Below are 14,848 nucleotides of genomic sequence, written 5' to 3'. Positions count from 1 at the left end.
CACATACGGATGCTCTGGGATGTCACCAGCCCAGGCCCTGATGTGGACGCTGCTGAGACATCCACAAGCACACGTACCTAAACTGTGCTTCCAACATGGAAGAAAAAAGAATTCAAAGGTTTCAGAGGCTTGGAAATCATGAGGTCTTGCATCTCTCTCATGGAAAGAGGGGACACCCCAAGTGGGGTGGTGACCAGCTGAAGGCCATCCCCTTTTGACAAGTGCTGCTGTGTTCACATGCACGGTGGTCAGCGTCCCTCCTGCTTCCCCAGGGCTCTATGCCCCCAGCCCCCGGCCCCCAGCCCCCAGCCCCCGCTGCAGCTCCAGTTACACATCCTTTTGGCTTCAGCTCCCGCCCCGTGAGATCCATCTCTATGCACCCCGGTTCCCAAGGGGACTCTGCTCATCATCTCGACCAGGCCACCTGGGCCACCCAGGCCACGGTGGGTCGTGGCAGCTCAGGGGTCGGCCGCGTCCAGTCGGGTCCAGCCTCCACCCTCTCGGGCCGGCGGGGGAGGGCACTGCGGTGGGGGTGGCCGTGCGGAGATGAGGCTGTTTACTCAGCAGAGCCGTGGGCAGGGAGATAGTATCAACACCGGAGACATAAAAATGAAGGCAGGGAGATTTTCCTTTTGTTTCTTACGAATTCTTACAACTCCCCAAATGGACAGTGGGAGGACCTGGGTCTGCAGGGTCGGCAGGACCATCCAGCGAACAGAATGTGCAGCTTTTTCCAACTTGATTGGCTCTGAAGTTTTTTTGTTTTTTGTTTTTAATCTGTGAATTGTTGGGTCAATTCCAACATCATAAAGCGCCAGCTTTTGTTAATCTTGGCATTGAAATGATGTGTTTTCAAAATCTGAACCAAACCAAAGAAGTAACCAGTCAGCGGAGGAAGCCTAGAGAAGTAACACACCGTTTTCTGGGGAATCTGCTAAAAAAAAAAAAAATACATCAATGGGGGAAAAGGCGGTCTGCTGTGTGCTGAGTGACCGTGTAACCCCACGCTGTGGGAGGGGTGAGGGCTTTGGTCCGAGCTGTGCAGGGGGGACATGGGGGAGACGGATGTGTCACCCGAGGTCCTGGTCACTCGAGCTCACCTCTGGATCGTGCGGCTCTCACCCTCCGGGCAGAGGGCGGCTGCGGGCAGCGTCACCCCCGGAGCGACAGGGGCGTGAGGACAGGCTGTCGGGGCCTTGACCCCGGGAGAGGGTTTATTTTCACCGTGTGGGTCAGAAACGCAAGCTGCCCACCCGTCAGGCTGCCGACCCCGGGTCACATGACCTCCGCTGGGACCACATGTCCGTCCAGGGGCCCGGACGCCGGGGACTGAGCTGCTCTCACCTGACCTTGCTCCCGGTCTCTGGGCCCCGAAGAGGCGGCCCGTGGGCAGGTCCCCCGGGGGACAGCAGGAGTCTGGGCCGCCCTCGCGGCTGTGGGGGTGATTTGCTCCGCGGTCGGCCTGGGACCCTGGCAGCTTCAGTGACTCCTTCCTCTTGGACGAGAGCGGTGGAAACAGGCCACGGGCTGGGGCTGTTAGGTCGGATCAGAAAACGGGGTCTCCGCGTCAGGCTCCTGGCATGGAGCCTGCTTCTCCCTCCTCCTGGGTCTCTGCCTCTCTCTCTCTCTATGTCTATCATAAATAATAAATAAATAAATATTAAAAAAAAAAAAAAGAAAACAGGGTCTCTGTTCCTCTCCTTCTACGGCGGGAACAGGATCACAGTCAGGCCCTTCCAGCCTGGGCGCGGAGCCGGCGACCCTCCTGCTCACCTGGACTCCCCCAGCCTTGCACCTGGTGGTCTCTACCCTCATGCTCACCTGGACTCCCCCAGCCTTGCACCTGGTGGTCTCTACCCTCCTGCTCACCTGGACTCCCCCAGCCTTGCACCTGATGGTCTCTACCCTCCTGCTCACCTGGACTCCCCCAGCCTTGCACCTGATGGTCTCTACCCTCATGCTCACCTGGACTTCCAGAGCCTTGCACCTGGCTGTTTCTATTTTCCTCATAGTCATTGTAAAGGTTCCTACTTGGATGTGGATTATTCTGATGCTTATATGTCAAAACAGGTTTTCCTTTTCCCCTCATAAAATTCTGCGCTCATGTGGATCGTTGGCAAGCAGTGATCTCATTTCTGTTTGTTGGACTCTCTTAGGACTTTTTACAGTCTAAACAGACAGGAAATCCAGTTCAAAGGGATGCAAATGACGGGGGTGGGGTCAGCCGCCTTCAGGAGCCGTGTGATCCAGGAGCTCTGTAATGCAGAGCGACAGGAGCCTCAGCCCTGCTCCCCTCGTGGTTGGCCCCACCCCAGGCTGACTGTCCCCGCCCTGAAGGAAGGGAGTCATCTCCAGCGGGACTCCTGAGGTTCCCTGAGCCACTTCTGTGTCTTCTTCACCGGAGCTACTTTCTTCAAGTGCCCCGGGGTCCTGGGCGATAGCCGTGGACGGGGCCATGCACTGGGAGGCACCTGTCTGAAGGGCTCCCCGAGCGGTCCAAGGCTCAGCCCCGTGGGTTGGGCTGGCTCAGAAGGGGGGTGCCTCCCACCGCCACTGCCCCTGGGTGTGGGGGGTCAGAGATGCTCAGGGGGTCCCCAGCAGGGACTCAGCAGCACCTCAAGGCTGGGAGCTGCCCCCAAGCCCATGGCCTGCTGTCCCTGTCCTTGAGACGCCGGGCTTGCACCTGGCCACTCGGCTGCCCGCCCCCCTCCGTGGTCAGGCCTGCCACCTCTCCCCGCCTGCCTAGCACCTCCGGTGCAGCAGTGGTTGACAGAGGGCCCTCGTTCTCCTCCTGGAGGAGCTCTGTGCCCTCCCCTCCCCTTACTGTCTGTGTGTCTGTCCCCCTGGCTGCCTCTCCTGCACACACACCGCAGCCCGGGGCTCCAGGCTCCCCCATCCCTGAGCACACGGGGCCTCCCTGCGGCAACCTGTCCCCAAGGCGCTCCCTCCTCCTGGAGTCAGGCCGCCCCGTGCCCTCCACATTCCAGCCGCTGGTGGGCTCTCCCTGGGGTCACAGGGCACCAGCCCCCCTCCCTCCATGCACCCTGCCCTGCAGAGTGGTGGCCGCTCCTCCTCACCTGTCGTCCTGCTCAGCATCACTGCACTGTCAGGTGCCTCGGCGACCTGGCCTGGTCCCACCACGCACCCCCCCAACCCCCGCCGGGAGCTGCACAGCCTCCCCTGACCCTTCATTCCAGGTTCTGGATCCAAACCCCAGTGCCTCCTGGACACTTCACAGGCGTGCCCCCTCCTGGACTCGAATGTCACCTGCCCTGGCTGGCTGCTCCCGCTGGGGGGCTCCTTCACCGTCCAGAGCGGGAGCACCCCGGCCCCTGTGCACTTCTCTCCCACCGCCACAGAGCGCTGCACCTCTGACTGGCCTCCCTGCCCCCGCCCCCCAGCACCTGCTGCTCTAATGTCCGGGCGCTCAGCACCCGGTGACGGAGGGTCCCATCACTGCCCTCCCCTGAGCCCATTCGTGTCCCAGCCACCACAAGGACCCGGCCCTCCCTGAGCGCAGGGCAGTGTTGGAGTCGTTCTGCTGCAGCTCCTTGAGCTGGAGCTCCTCTGGGGCACCCCTGGGAAAGCCTGGGAGCATCGGATGACCCTCTTCCTAAGCACCTCCTTTGAGCACAGCCCCAATTTCCTCGATCGTTTAGACGGCTGAAGACACCCTCGGGGAGGCTTGCTGGGATGCTCCCCTGAATATGGAGGTGCCAGGAAAATGGGGGGAGGCGGAGAGGATGTGGGGGGGCAGCCGAGGGGCGTGGGAGGCAGAGATGCCTCTGCTGGCCCTTCCCATCCTCACCTGAAACCGCTGCCCCTTGGGGGCCGAGGACGTTTAGCTGAGCCCGGCTTCTGCGGACAGGGCGCTCACTGTTTCAAAGAGAAACCAAAGATCCTACGGAGTTGGGGTGTGTGCAGAGAAAGCACCGTCCCCACATCTCCCTGCTGAGTGGGTGGGTAGGCTTGCGAAGGGCGAACGTGAGGCCTGGGGACTCCAAATTAGCCCTGAAGTCACCGCAGGGAGCACGTGTCCTCAGCACGTGTCTGAGCTCAGAGCAGCAGGTCACACCGTCCCTGCAGGCCACCTGAAGGCTGCGTGAGGTCACCCCTTCCGTGGGCAGCTCTCCTGCCCAGGTGGCCCTACTATGAGAGGCCCCATAGAACCCCCATAACGGGTCGAGTCACGGTGAGACTACCGGGAAAACGTGTCTGTGTAGACTGCTTATTGTCATGAAGCCCCTGAGGAAGGTCCGCCGGGAGTTGGAGGTGCAGAGCGCAAGTGCGGCCTTAACGGGGCCTCTGTCCCGCTCATTCCGGGAACACGGCGTGACACATACCACAAATGACAGCTGCGGAGCAACTGAAAGAGCAGAAAGAAGCTGCTGGTGAAAGCAGAACTGAAACCAGCCGTGTTTCTTAGAGCCTCGGACTGGCAGCGTGGGGTGCAGCCGGCGGACATTTCGGAGGCTCGGGGGCGGGGGTGGGGAGGCCTCAGTGGGGGGGCCGGGCTGTCCTCGGGGGACGGTCGCTGGTCCTACTTTATCCCCGGCCTCTCTGGCCGCTGCCGGGGAGTGTGACTCTGGGCCCTGGAGGGAGGCCTCAGATGCTCGGGACCCAGGCAGTCCGGCCTCCTGGCCCCGGCGGGCTGTGCCCGGATGGAAGCGCCGTGAGAGCTGCCTCCCTCCATGGAGAGGCGGGAGGAGGGTCCCCCGTGTCAGTCCCCCAGGGCCGCTCACGAGCCTGGTTCACCGCCCACACGGGCTGCACAGTGGAGCCACCTGGCCCAAGCACGCGGACTCGGGCCGACATCGAGCGGGCGAGAAGCGTGGCCTGGTGCAGTTGGCCAGCGTCGTGCAGAGCTCCGGGTGCCGGCAGGCCCGTCCTCCCACCCGGGGGACACTGTGGCCGCGGCTGAGCCGAGCACCTGCGGGGGTAGAGCCCCTCCACCCGGCACCGAGGCCGGGCCGCTGGGGAGGAGGGCCCAGGGCGTGTGCATGGAACAGCCATGGGGGGACGACTAGCCCACCCCACTCTTCAGGGACCCCTGCTGACACGAGGGCGCCCAGCCAGGCCCTCTCGGAGGGGTTCCAGCCCACGCCCGTCTGGTGCGCCATGCTGAGCCTCTTTTTCTGTGAATTATGTCTGGAGACCTCTTAAAACAGACCTCTAAATGGGGAGCGGCATCTGACATCCCGTCCAGGAGGGCTCACGATGCTGACAATTCACCCCCCTTCCTTAGGAGGAGGAGCCGGCGTGTTCTGGGGAGCGGCTGCGGAGAAAGTTCTCATACAAGGAAGACGGACGGTTACTGTCCAAGAGCGCGGGCTTCATGGGACAGCTACTGTGGGGCAGGTGCTGCGGGGTAGGTACTGCAGGGCAGGTGCTACATATGGGGCAGGTACTATGGAGCAGGTACTGTGGGGCAGGTACTATGTACAGGGCAGGCACTACAGGGAAGGTACTACATATGGGACAGGTACTGCAGGGCAGGTACTGTGGGGCAGGTGCTAGAGGGCAGGTGCTATGGGGCAGGTGCTACATTTGGGGCAGGTGCTACGGGGCAGGTGCTAACATTCGCGGCAGGTGCAGACGGCGCCTCTCCCTCCCCTGAATGCCCTTGATTCTGTTATTGCCTGAGGAGACGGCCCCAACTTGCCTGGTTCGGACTAGGAAGATCCCGACTGCATAAAGGCCCGAGGGCGGGCGGCTGGGGTCCGGCGCTGGAGGACCGCCCTTGGAGCAGACCCCCCCGCCCCCCGCCCCCCCGACAGCCTGGGACCTGGCAGCGTGGAAGTTCTACGGAGCCCGCGACACCAGACCCTGTCGTGCCGCCTGGAGGCCAGGAGATGTAATGGCCCCGACGGGGCGAGGATGGACGCGGAGACGAGAGTCCCTCAGCGGCCCGGGATACCCGGCAGGCGAGGGCAGGGGCCCGTTCTGCTCGCCACCTCCGGAAAGGAGCTCCTGAACTTCGGCGAACTTTCCAGAAGACTTGAGAGGTCAGGCCCAACTGGGTGTGGGAGGGGGGGACCCCCGCCCTCTGCCCCCCACCCCCGAGGTGCACTTTGAAGCGGAAGCCCTGCTTGTGAATGGTTTATGGCACAGCCGCCCTGTTCTAGCTTCGACGTGGGGGAGGGGGGGCGACCAGCCAGGCGGCACAACTTCGCGGGTGGGGTGGGGACCCAGACAGAGCGCCTCCCCTTGGGGCCGGAATCCGGCAATGAGCCAGAGCCCCCTCTCCTTTCCAGCAAGAGGAGGGTGGGTGTCTGCGGGCAGAGTCCAAGGCGGGCTGCGAGGCCTCCCTGTCCTGCCGTCGGGGGGCGGGGACAGGAGCGGCCACTCTGCCTCGCGTCCACGGGGGACTTCGCTCCGGGGTCAGCACCACCGGGGGCGCCGGGAAACACAGGAAACATTCCCCGTGTCCTCCGTTTCCGTGGCTGCTAAGCTGGGGCCCCCGTGGCCTCGACAGCACCCTGCCCTCCTTCCTCGGCCGGGCACTCAGGCCCGCCCCGCTGCTCTCGGGCATTTCTGCCCTCATTTCACTCGCCACCAAGCAGGCACGCGGGCAGGGCCTTGGTCTCGGGCCCCCCAACAGTGCGCCACGCACACGCACGGGCAGCTGAGCAACAGATGTGTGTGCTTGCTCGCTCGCTCTCCCCCAGTCCTGGAGGGGGCGGGCCGAGCCCAGGGCGCCGGCAGGGTTGCTCCTTCCAGGCCCGAGGGAGAACCTGTTGCTGCCCCCCTTGGCTTCCCGGCGGCTGTTTTCTCCCTGTGTCTTCACGCAGCTCCCCCCCTCCCAGATCCGTGTCCTCATCTCTCCTTCCAAGCACACCTGTCACGTGGGACTGAGCTCACCCTAATGACCTCGCTTTTACCTCTGCAAACACCCCAGCTCCAGGTGAGGTCACCGTCTGAAATATCAGGGCCTGAACTCCAACGTAGGAGAAAGGGGGACACGATTCAACCCATAACCCAACCTGCAGGGCTTTTCCAGGGCACTGGGTCCACCACCGGGGTTTATGGGAGAAACTGAGGCAGGGAGCGGGAACATGGGCAGCAACAGCAGCTCCCATCCCGGGACGCTCCATTCTAGGCGCTCGCTGGGTGCCAGGAACTGAACTGCGCGTAGCTCGTGCGTGGCCCACCCAAGCCCGACGCCCACCCCTGAGGCAGGTGCGTGGGCATCCATGATGCCGATGAGGACGTCACCCGCCAGAAGGGCGGGGAGCAGAAACCAGTCCCTGGATGTGGGTGCTTAGCGCTTGCTCGTCCCCTCATTTAGTTAAGCTCCCTGTGGGGTGCTGGCTCCCTGAGGTCTTCTCTAGGGCCCAGCCCGGCTCCCGCTTCTCCTTTGCTCCCCGGGGTCACCAGGTAGGTGTCTGTCGAGGCCCTGTGCGCCTCCAGCCGAGTGCCTGCCCACGGCCCGCAGGGTTTACCGGTGATAGGAGAGTTACCGCCTCATGCAGAGCCCCCGCCCCCCAAGGCCAAAATAACCCAGATCGCCGGCGGAGTCCCGGGCGGCTGTGTCCGTCCTCCACCTGTGGCAAGAACCTTGACATTGCTCGGTCCCCGGCCACCTGCAGGGTTCTTGGCAGTGATCACCACTGCCGCCCCGAGCCCACGCCCCCTCCCTCACCTCTCTGTCTCCCCACCCGCCCTGCCATGAAGTCCAGACACCGACAACACCCAGGACATGTCCCAGACAAGGCGACAGACCCGTTCCATCGGTCTAAGCTTGGGGAGGGGGGTGGGTCGGGTCACGGAATCAAGACGGCCTGAGTGCTCTGGACTGCAGGTTGGCCCTCCCGCCCACGCCCCACGCCCACGCCCACGCCCAGGCTGGGGAGGAGGGGCTCCGGCAACGCTTCTGATCCTCCTGGGCCGCAGTCGGAGGGAGAGAGCGGGTCGGCCCGGGAGCGTGTAGGCAGATGGACCCGGAGCGCGTGGGCAGCGACGAGAATGGGATGGAGCCAACGTGCCACCACCACGCTAGGTGCAGGAAGTGGAGAGGTGACAGTGTTAGCTGGAGTATAAATCCTTGGCCACGCTGTTCCTCAAATACCGATGATTAATATTAATATTGCCTCCTCCTCCTGCGTGGGGGCGCAGTGAGGCCAGCGGCTCCTGTGCCTTGGGGGTGGGGGGGGCGGAGCAGCTGGCGGGGAGGAGCCCGGTGCCCGGGGCCGCTCGTTTGTACAGGAATCCTGGAAACGTGAAGGCTCTGTTGGGCGCCCTTCCCAGGACGTGTGTCCCGTCCATCTCCCGAGACGCTAATCTCCCACGGACCCAGATGGGCTCTGTCGTGCCTTCTGGATAATGTTTCCCATGATTTACGTGTTATGACCTTTTTCAGTGTAAACTTGTGGGGCTGCCGTTCCCGTTCTATCAGGAGCTGGCTGATTTGGTCGAGGAAGGGAGATGCGTACAGGTGAGGGGTGGGCTGAGGCCTCGGGCTGGGGAGGACCGTCCTCTTCATAAGGGCCAGGCCCGCAGGTGGAGAGAACCCCTCCCAGAGTGTTTGTGTCCGGTGGGGAATGGGATCCAGGGGCAGAGGGGGTGTCCAGGTCCCAGGAGATGACCTTGGCTCTTTCCGTGGACTCAAGGCCTGGGGTCTCCTGCTGGAGGCCCTGAGCTCGATCGACCCCTGGCTCCCCCAGGGCAGGCCGGGCATCTGGGAATTTTGCAATCTGGAAGCGAAGAAAGCAGCTCCCCATGGACACCCCGTCTGCACACTGTGTGCTGTCATCTCGTGTCGTTTTTCTTTGGAATTGCCCGAAGGAGACGTGCTGGCGTGGCTAAAGGCCTCTGCAGGACCCCGCAGGACAGCACAGGGCAGACCTGGACCCTGCCTGCTGGGGCCACGGCTGCCCAGCTCGGTCTTCCCGAAGCCTCTACACGGGGTACGTGTGTGTGTACAGGTGCGCACACAGGTGTGCATGCCCATGTGTCGTCAGTGCCGGAGGGACCAGGCCCCGAGACGGGTGCACGAGGCCTCTCCGGGTGGTGCCAACACCGAGGGAAGCTGGTGCTGCCTCAAGGAGGAGCCAGCCAGGCGATGGAGTTGAGGTCTGGCCGGTGTCCCAAGAGCTCCGGCCCTTCCAGGGGCACCGGGCAGTAGTTCCAGCCGAGAGAGAGATTCATGGGTCCTGCTCCCTAGGATCCTGTGTGGGAGCTGGGGGGGGCTCTGCTGGCCCCTCGTCCGTGGACAGCTCTGTATCAGCTGTCCCCCCGCCCGCGCCCCAGGGCTGTGACCTGGTGACTTGCAGCTCCCAGGCTGGAAGCCTTTGACCTGGAGGCCACTCGCACCCCCTGCTGGTGTCCGCAGATATGGCAAAGGGCTCACAGGCCAGCAGGTGGGGCCTGGGACGCCCTGCCCCTCGGGGACCTGTGTCTGCACCATTAGCTGGCCCGCGTGGACCCAGCCCCCAGCCAGATCCTCCTCCTTAGCCGCAGACCGCGGCCCTCCTGGGGTTTCTGCGCAAGGACCCCAGCCTTACCTGTACCTACAGGTGCTCCTCCTGCTGTGCGTACAAGGCTCTGGGGGCTGGACAGGTGCATGTGCAACCCACGGTGAGCACAGGGCTTAGCCGTAGTCGGAGAACACGACGGCGTAGCATGAGTGCAGGGCAAGGAGGCGGGGAAGGCTTGGGGGAGCCAGCGGGGGAGCGCTGACCCCGGACAATGGCGATGGGACACCCGAGGGACACGGTCTCCATCTCACCACCGGGACGTGGTCTGGAGAGCGGCGGGCGCTTCGGGGGAGGCAGCCGCCGAGGAGCCGGACCCACGGAGGGGCTGAGGCCAGCCTCACCCGCGTTCCCAGGCCTGGGCCCGTCCCACTCGGACCGCGGCGTCAGGGACGGCGGCTTCTAGAACGTTTTACAACGACCCACGACATAAACGACCTCACATCCTTTCTCGTCCCTTCTAAAGCGAAACGACTGTCCCTTTCCCGACTTTCCCGGGCCGACTCCGTGCTGCGAGGTACAGAAGAGGACAGGGAAGACCGGGCTGCACGGACGTCTTTATTATTCCTGGGAGGGGGGCGGGGTACACAGCCACGTTGCAGTCACCGAGCTCGTTAAAAATATCTCAATAAATAAAACAAATAAGCAACATATACACTGAAACAGAAAATATTTTAAAAATGGTTAGCTGAGCAAATCAGGAGAAAGAGAAGAGGCGAGGTGTGAGGAGGATTCCAGGCTTACGTGGAACAGTCATGCAGAGGCTGCGGGGCGGGGAACGCGAGGTTCTTTTTCTGAGAGCCTTGGTCCAGTTTAAACAGAATTGTACAGGAATGCATTTCTGTTTTATTAAAAAAATATACATTAAAAAGGCACTTGGAAGGAAATACAAATCCAAAATTTAAATCCTTGTAAATATGTTCCTGAATCTAGAGATTTTCAGAAAGAATACATCCACCCCTCCCCCCCAACAACAACAACAAAAAATAAAACCCAGAAGAAAAGATCCAAACAGTGGCGAGGATGCCAAGGAGCATGTCACCGGCGAGGAGGACCGCGAGTGGCATGCCCTGTGTGGGGACCGTGTCTGGGGACGAGGTGGCGCGGTCCGGGGTCTTCCCTTCCATGCTGCCGTCCCCTTGTCTGAACGCTGTGCCGAGAGCGGGCTGGGCGGCCCCCTTGAGGTCGTTCAGGTTTCAGAAGTGACAGACGAGGAGGCGTCCCAATTCCGCTGAGCCTCGGCCCCACAGGACAGCCTGCAAGACACGGAGGAGGCAGGTGAGACCCCACTGCGCACGGGTGGGGGTGTGTGTGCTGTGGGTACGTGTGTGGCACACATGTGGTGTGTATGTGGGTGTGCGTGGCGTGTGGTGTGCGCGCAGGCCGAGGCCATCTCATCCCGCGGTCACTCGTGCCTCTGGCACCCCCCTGTGGGGGGCGTCCACAGGCCCGCGGGTGACCGTGCAGCGCATCCCGCCCACAAGCCCCGCCGCCCCAGCATGGCCCGTGGGGATGGCCTGCGAGGCCTCGGGTCGGGAGTGGTGCAGACGGGGCCACACTCTCCCCCAGACCCCTGCTGCTCCTGCCCAGCTGACCTTGCAGCCTGGGCGGTGGGGTCAGAGGAAGACTGGGGGGTGGCAGAGACGGGGAATGGGGGCCAGGGGGTACCCCCGCCGGCGTGTTCGGTCAAGGACCCTATGCCTGCTGGAGACATCCTGCATCCGGGTGCCGATGGGGAAGCCTGAGGACGGCGGCCCACACCTTGCCCCAGGGTGGTGGCTCGTGGCTCCAGCGACTTCCAACCTGTCACCGGCCGTTCTGGGGGCGGGGGGCTGCTGATGGCCTGGCCCTGCGGGACCCCAGGATGGCATCCTCCCCAGGAGCCCCTGAACCCTGTTAGGGAGTCTTTAAGGCTGGCTGCGGGGTGCTCTGGGTCCCGCCTTCAGTGCCTCCCCCGGGGCCTGACGCACAGGGTGTGCACTTCCACTTCGGGAGGGTGGACAGACGGGGCCAGATCAACGTCACAACCAGACGAGACAAGTTGATGCATCGAGAGCCCCCCAAGGGCCCCCTTTGTGCCAGGGCTGCCCTGGAAGTGGGGGTGAGCTGGCCCATGAGACGGGCCTTCGCCCTGATGCACCGTGGGGGGCGGCTACAGACCTCAGGGCTGAGCCTGGAGGAGGAGGACTATGAGGAGGAAGAAGAGGAGGAAGAAGGGAGAAGGAGAAGGAGGAGAGGAGGGAGGGGAGGGGAGGGGGAGGGTAAGGAGAGAGAGGAGGAGGAAGAGGGAAGAAGTGAAGGAGGAGGGGAGGAGGAGGGGAAGGGGAAGATGGGGGGAGAGGAGAGGAGGAGGAGAGGATGAGGAGGAGGAAGGGAGGAGGAGATGAGGAGGAGGGGAGGAACGGGGAGGAAGGAGGGCTGCCTGAGGCCGGCAGGGGCCTGGGGTCGGGAGGAGTCAGGAATGGCTTTACCAAGGAGAAGGGTCAGCATGAGGAATGTCCCTGCAGGAGCGGTGGAGGTGGAGGACAGGCACCCCACGGCCTGGGACCACGATGTGTAAAGGCACCAAAACACGAAGGGTTTTGGATAGAGCAGTGAGTGACGTCTCCATCGGGGTGGGGGGGTGTCCCTGATGCTCCTGCGCAGGGGGCAGCACGCCCTTTCCTCCTGTCCCTGTCCCCCCAGCTCCCTCCCCACAGAGCCCCAGAGACCTCCAGAAGCCCCCGCTGAGCCAGGACAAAGGTCCGAGGACGCTCAGACACTGCCCCCCAGACACGTGGCGTGCTTCTGCGCACACTTCCCTTCTTTCCAGCCCCCAGCACCCCACCTACGCGGGCCTTCCTGAGCGGCCCCGGCACAAAGTCAACGGCCGCTCTCGGAGAATGTGGTTGTAATTAGATAATGACTCGGGGGGCAGCGAGAGAAAGCTGAATGGGAGCCTTCCTCCGAGGGAGGGAATAATTACAACAGTTTTTGATATATGAGCTGCGCCAACCCTCCAAGGGGAAACACGGACCGTCCATGAAGAGCAAGAAACGACAGAGGCCGTCCGTCCCCCAGCAGTGGTGACTTCAGGGTGTGCCGCGTGCTCGCCCGCGGGGCCCGGGCGCAGGCAGAAAGGGGCAGGTTCCCTAGTCTTCTTGACTGGGAGCCCGTGGGCCTGGCCTCCTTGATGTCGCCCTGACCCCAGGGCGGACATGGGCAGCGCTCTCGGCAGCAAATACGAAACAGCTGGGGCCCAGGACAGCCTCCCGCATAGACCAGCCACCGAAACTGTGCGCTGGGACCTGTGTGCAGTCCGCTCCCTGCATCTGCCTGCCTTGCAGGGGAGGGGGGTGGCGGGCAGAGCTGCAGAGCAGCGGCTACCCTGGGAGAGCGCCTCTACTCCTCTCGCCCACGCCCTTGGGCACGAACGCACAGGAAAGGGTCTGCATTGACTCTCATTTCCAGGACCTGACCCAGGAAGTGAAACACCAACGCAAACTCTCCAAAAAGTGAGGCAGGGGGCTGAAGGGGGAAGAGTGTCTTATAAGGCCTTCCACGCATCCACCCACCCACCCACCGTCCATCCACACATCTACCCACCACTCCCCCTTCCGTTCCATCTAACTATTCACCTATCATCTATCCATGTACCCACCCACTCATCCTCCATCTACCCATCCATCTTCCATCTATCCACTCATCCTTCCATCTACCCACCCACCCATCCTTCCATTTATCCACTTATCCTTCCATCTGCCCACCAATCCTTCCATCTACCCACCCACCCATCTTCCATCTACCTACTCATCCTTCCATCTACCCAGCCATCCATCCTTCCATCTATCCACTCATCCTTCCATCTACCCATCCATCCTTCCATCTACCCATCCATCTTCTATCTATCTACTCATCCTTCTATCTACCTACTCATCCTTCCCTCTACCCAGCCATCCATCCTCTGTCTACCCACCCATCTTCCATCTACCTACTCATCCTTTCATCTACCCATCCATCCATCCTTCCATTTATCCATTTATCCTTCCATCTGCTCACCATTCCTTCCATCTACCCACCCACCCATCTTCCATCTACCCACTCATCCTTCCATCTCTCCATCCTACCCTTCCATCTACCGATCCACTCATCCTTCCACCTACTCACCCACCTATCCTTCCATCCACCCATCCTTCCATCTATTCAGTCATGCTTCCATCTATCCTTCCATCTCCCCACCCATTCTCCCATCTACTCATCCACCCACCCTTCCATCCACCCACCGTTCCGTCCATCTACCCATCCACCCCTCCTTCCTTCTATCCATCCTTTCATCCATCTTTCTAACATATATTGAGCATCTATCATGTGCCATAAATGCTACTAGTTGTTTAAAAAGCCCAGAAATGAACCAGAGAAATATAACAGGGGAGAAAAAACATGTTTGAAAACAACTAGAACCCAGTGTAGACAGGGACAATGTTTTTAAAGGAAATGCAAGTAAGCCTCTGCTGCCAGAAAGGGAAGGGACCCAGTACCTTGAACTTTGCTGGGCTGCCAAAAAAAGCAGGGCAGTGAATAAGGGTGGAGGGAAGTGGGCACAGATGTGTGATCTCTGGTCAGTATAGCATTCACGTGTGCACGTGCGCACACACACACACACACACACACACTGCCCTGCGATTTTGCCAGTGGAGGCTGGAGGGGAAGAATGGGGAGGTTCGGGAAGCCAGGAACTGCCCACAGAAACCCGGGGCCTGGCCATTGAGGACTTGCCCTGGCCCTCACTGCCCCCTTCAGCATGAAAGTGGAGGAGTCTGCCTCCAAGGGCCCTGACATTGTCCAGGTCACTCGAAGGGCCACCACCTGCCAGTCCGCTCCTGCTGTCACCTGTGGTCTCTCTCCTCCCAGTCACTACGCCAAAAACAAAGACCAGCCTCCAACTCGGCAGGGGTGCTGGGGGGTGGGGAATGTGCCCTGTGGAGATGAATAGTAATGAAGCCAGCAGGGGAGCGGAGCACCGCCACCTACCCTGGTGGGTCTTGCCCATCCCACACAGGCCAGACCCCCCCCACCCCCGGCGCCCGGACAGTCACCCAGCACCGTTCTTCAGCGGGGCCCTCGGTCCCCTCCCCGGGCCTGGACACAGCCTCCTGACCATCTGAACACGGCTCCCCGGAGCTGGCTGGAGGCACGGCTCCCACTCGCTGACATCTATCCTACGGGCCATAAATACGAGAAGAAAACCAGGGATGGTTCACGTCAGGTGGGTGTGGACCACGGCGGGGAGACAGTGGGCTGAGCGTCTCCCAAATGGCCTGGGGCTCGGGCACAAGCTTTCGGAGCAGCGGGATTTGTCATTCGGAGAGACGCCAGGAACGTCTGCACGGAGGGAA

The 14,848-nt window shown here is 62.0% G+C and overlaps 1 protein-coding gene and 1 long non-coding RNA gene across 3 annotated transcripts in view; both read right to left on the bottom strand.

The window, feature by feature from the left end:
* Positions 1-316: 316 nt before the first annotated feature.
* Positions 317-4,330, bottom strand: LOC140616535 (uncharacterized). Its single transcript, XR_012016995.1, has 3 exons — positions 3,809-4,330; positions 1,345-1,633; positions 317-931 (listed from the first exon to the last, which is right to left on the bottom strand). It is a non-coding gene; the product is annotated as an uncharacterized lncRNA (long non-coding RNA).
* A 5,688-nt stretch (positions 4,331-10,018) lies between these two features.
* TWIST2 (twist family bHLH transcription factor 2) overlaps positions 10,019-14,848 on the bottom strand; it is a 51,207-nt gene continuing 46,377 nt past the window's right edge. For both annotated transcript variants that reach the window (XM_072796914.1, XM_072796913.1), the window contains exon 2: positions 10,019-10,729. In XM_072796914.1, coding sequence (XP_072653015.1) covers positions 10,663-10,729 — 67 coding nt within the window. In that variant the 3' untranslated portion in view covers positions 10,019-10,662. The remainder of the gene's footprint in view (positions 10,730-14,848) is intronic.

The sequence above is a fragment of the Canis lupus genome, chromosome 24 (assembly GCF_048164855.1).
Source record: "Canis lupus baileyi chromosome 24, mCanLup2.hap1, whole genome shotgun sequence".
Taxonomy (NCBI): domain Eukaryota; kingdom Metazoa; phylum Chordata; class Mammalia; order Carnivora; family Canidae; genus Canis; species Canis lupus.
Note: the sequence above shows the minus strand (reverse complement) of the source record. Positions and strands in the feature narration are given on the sequence as shown.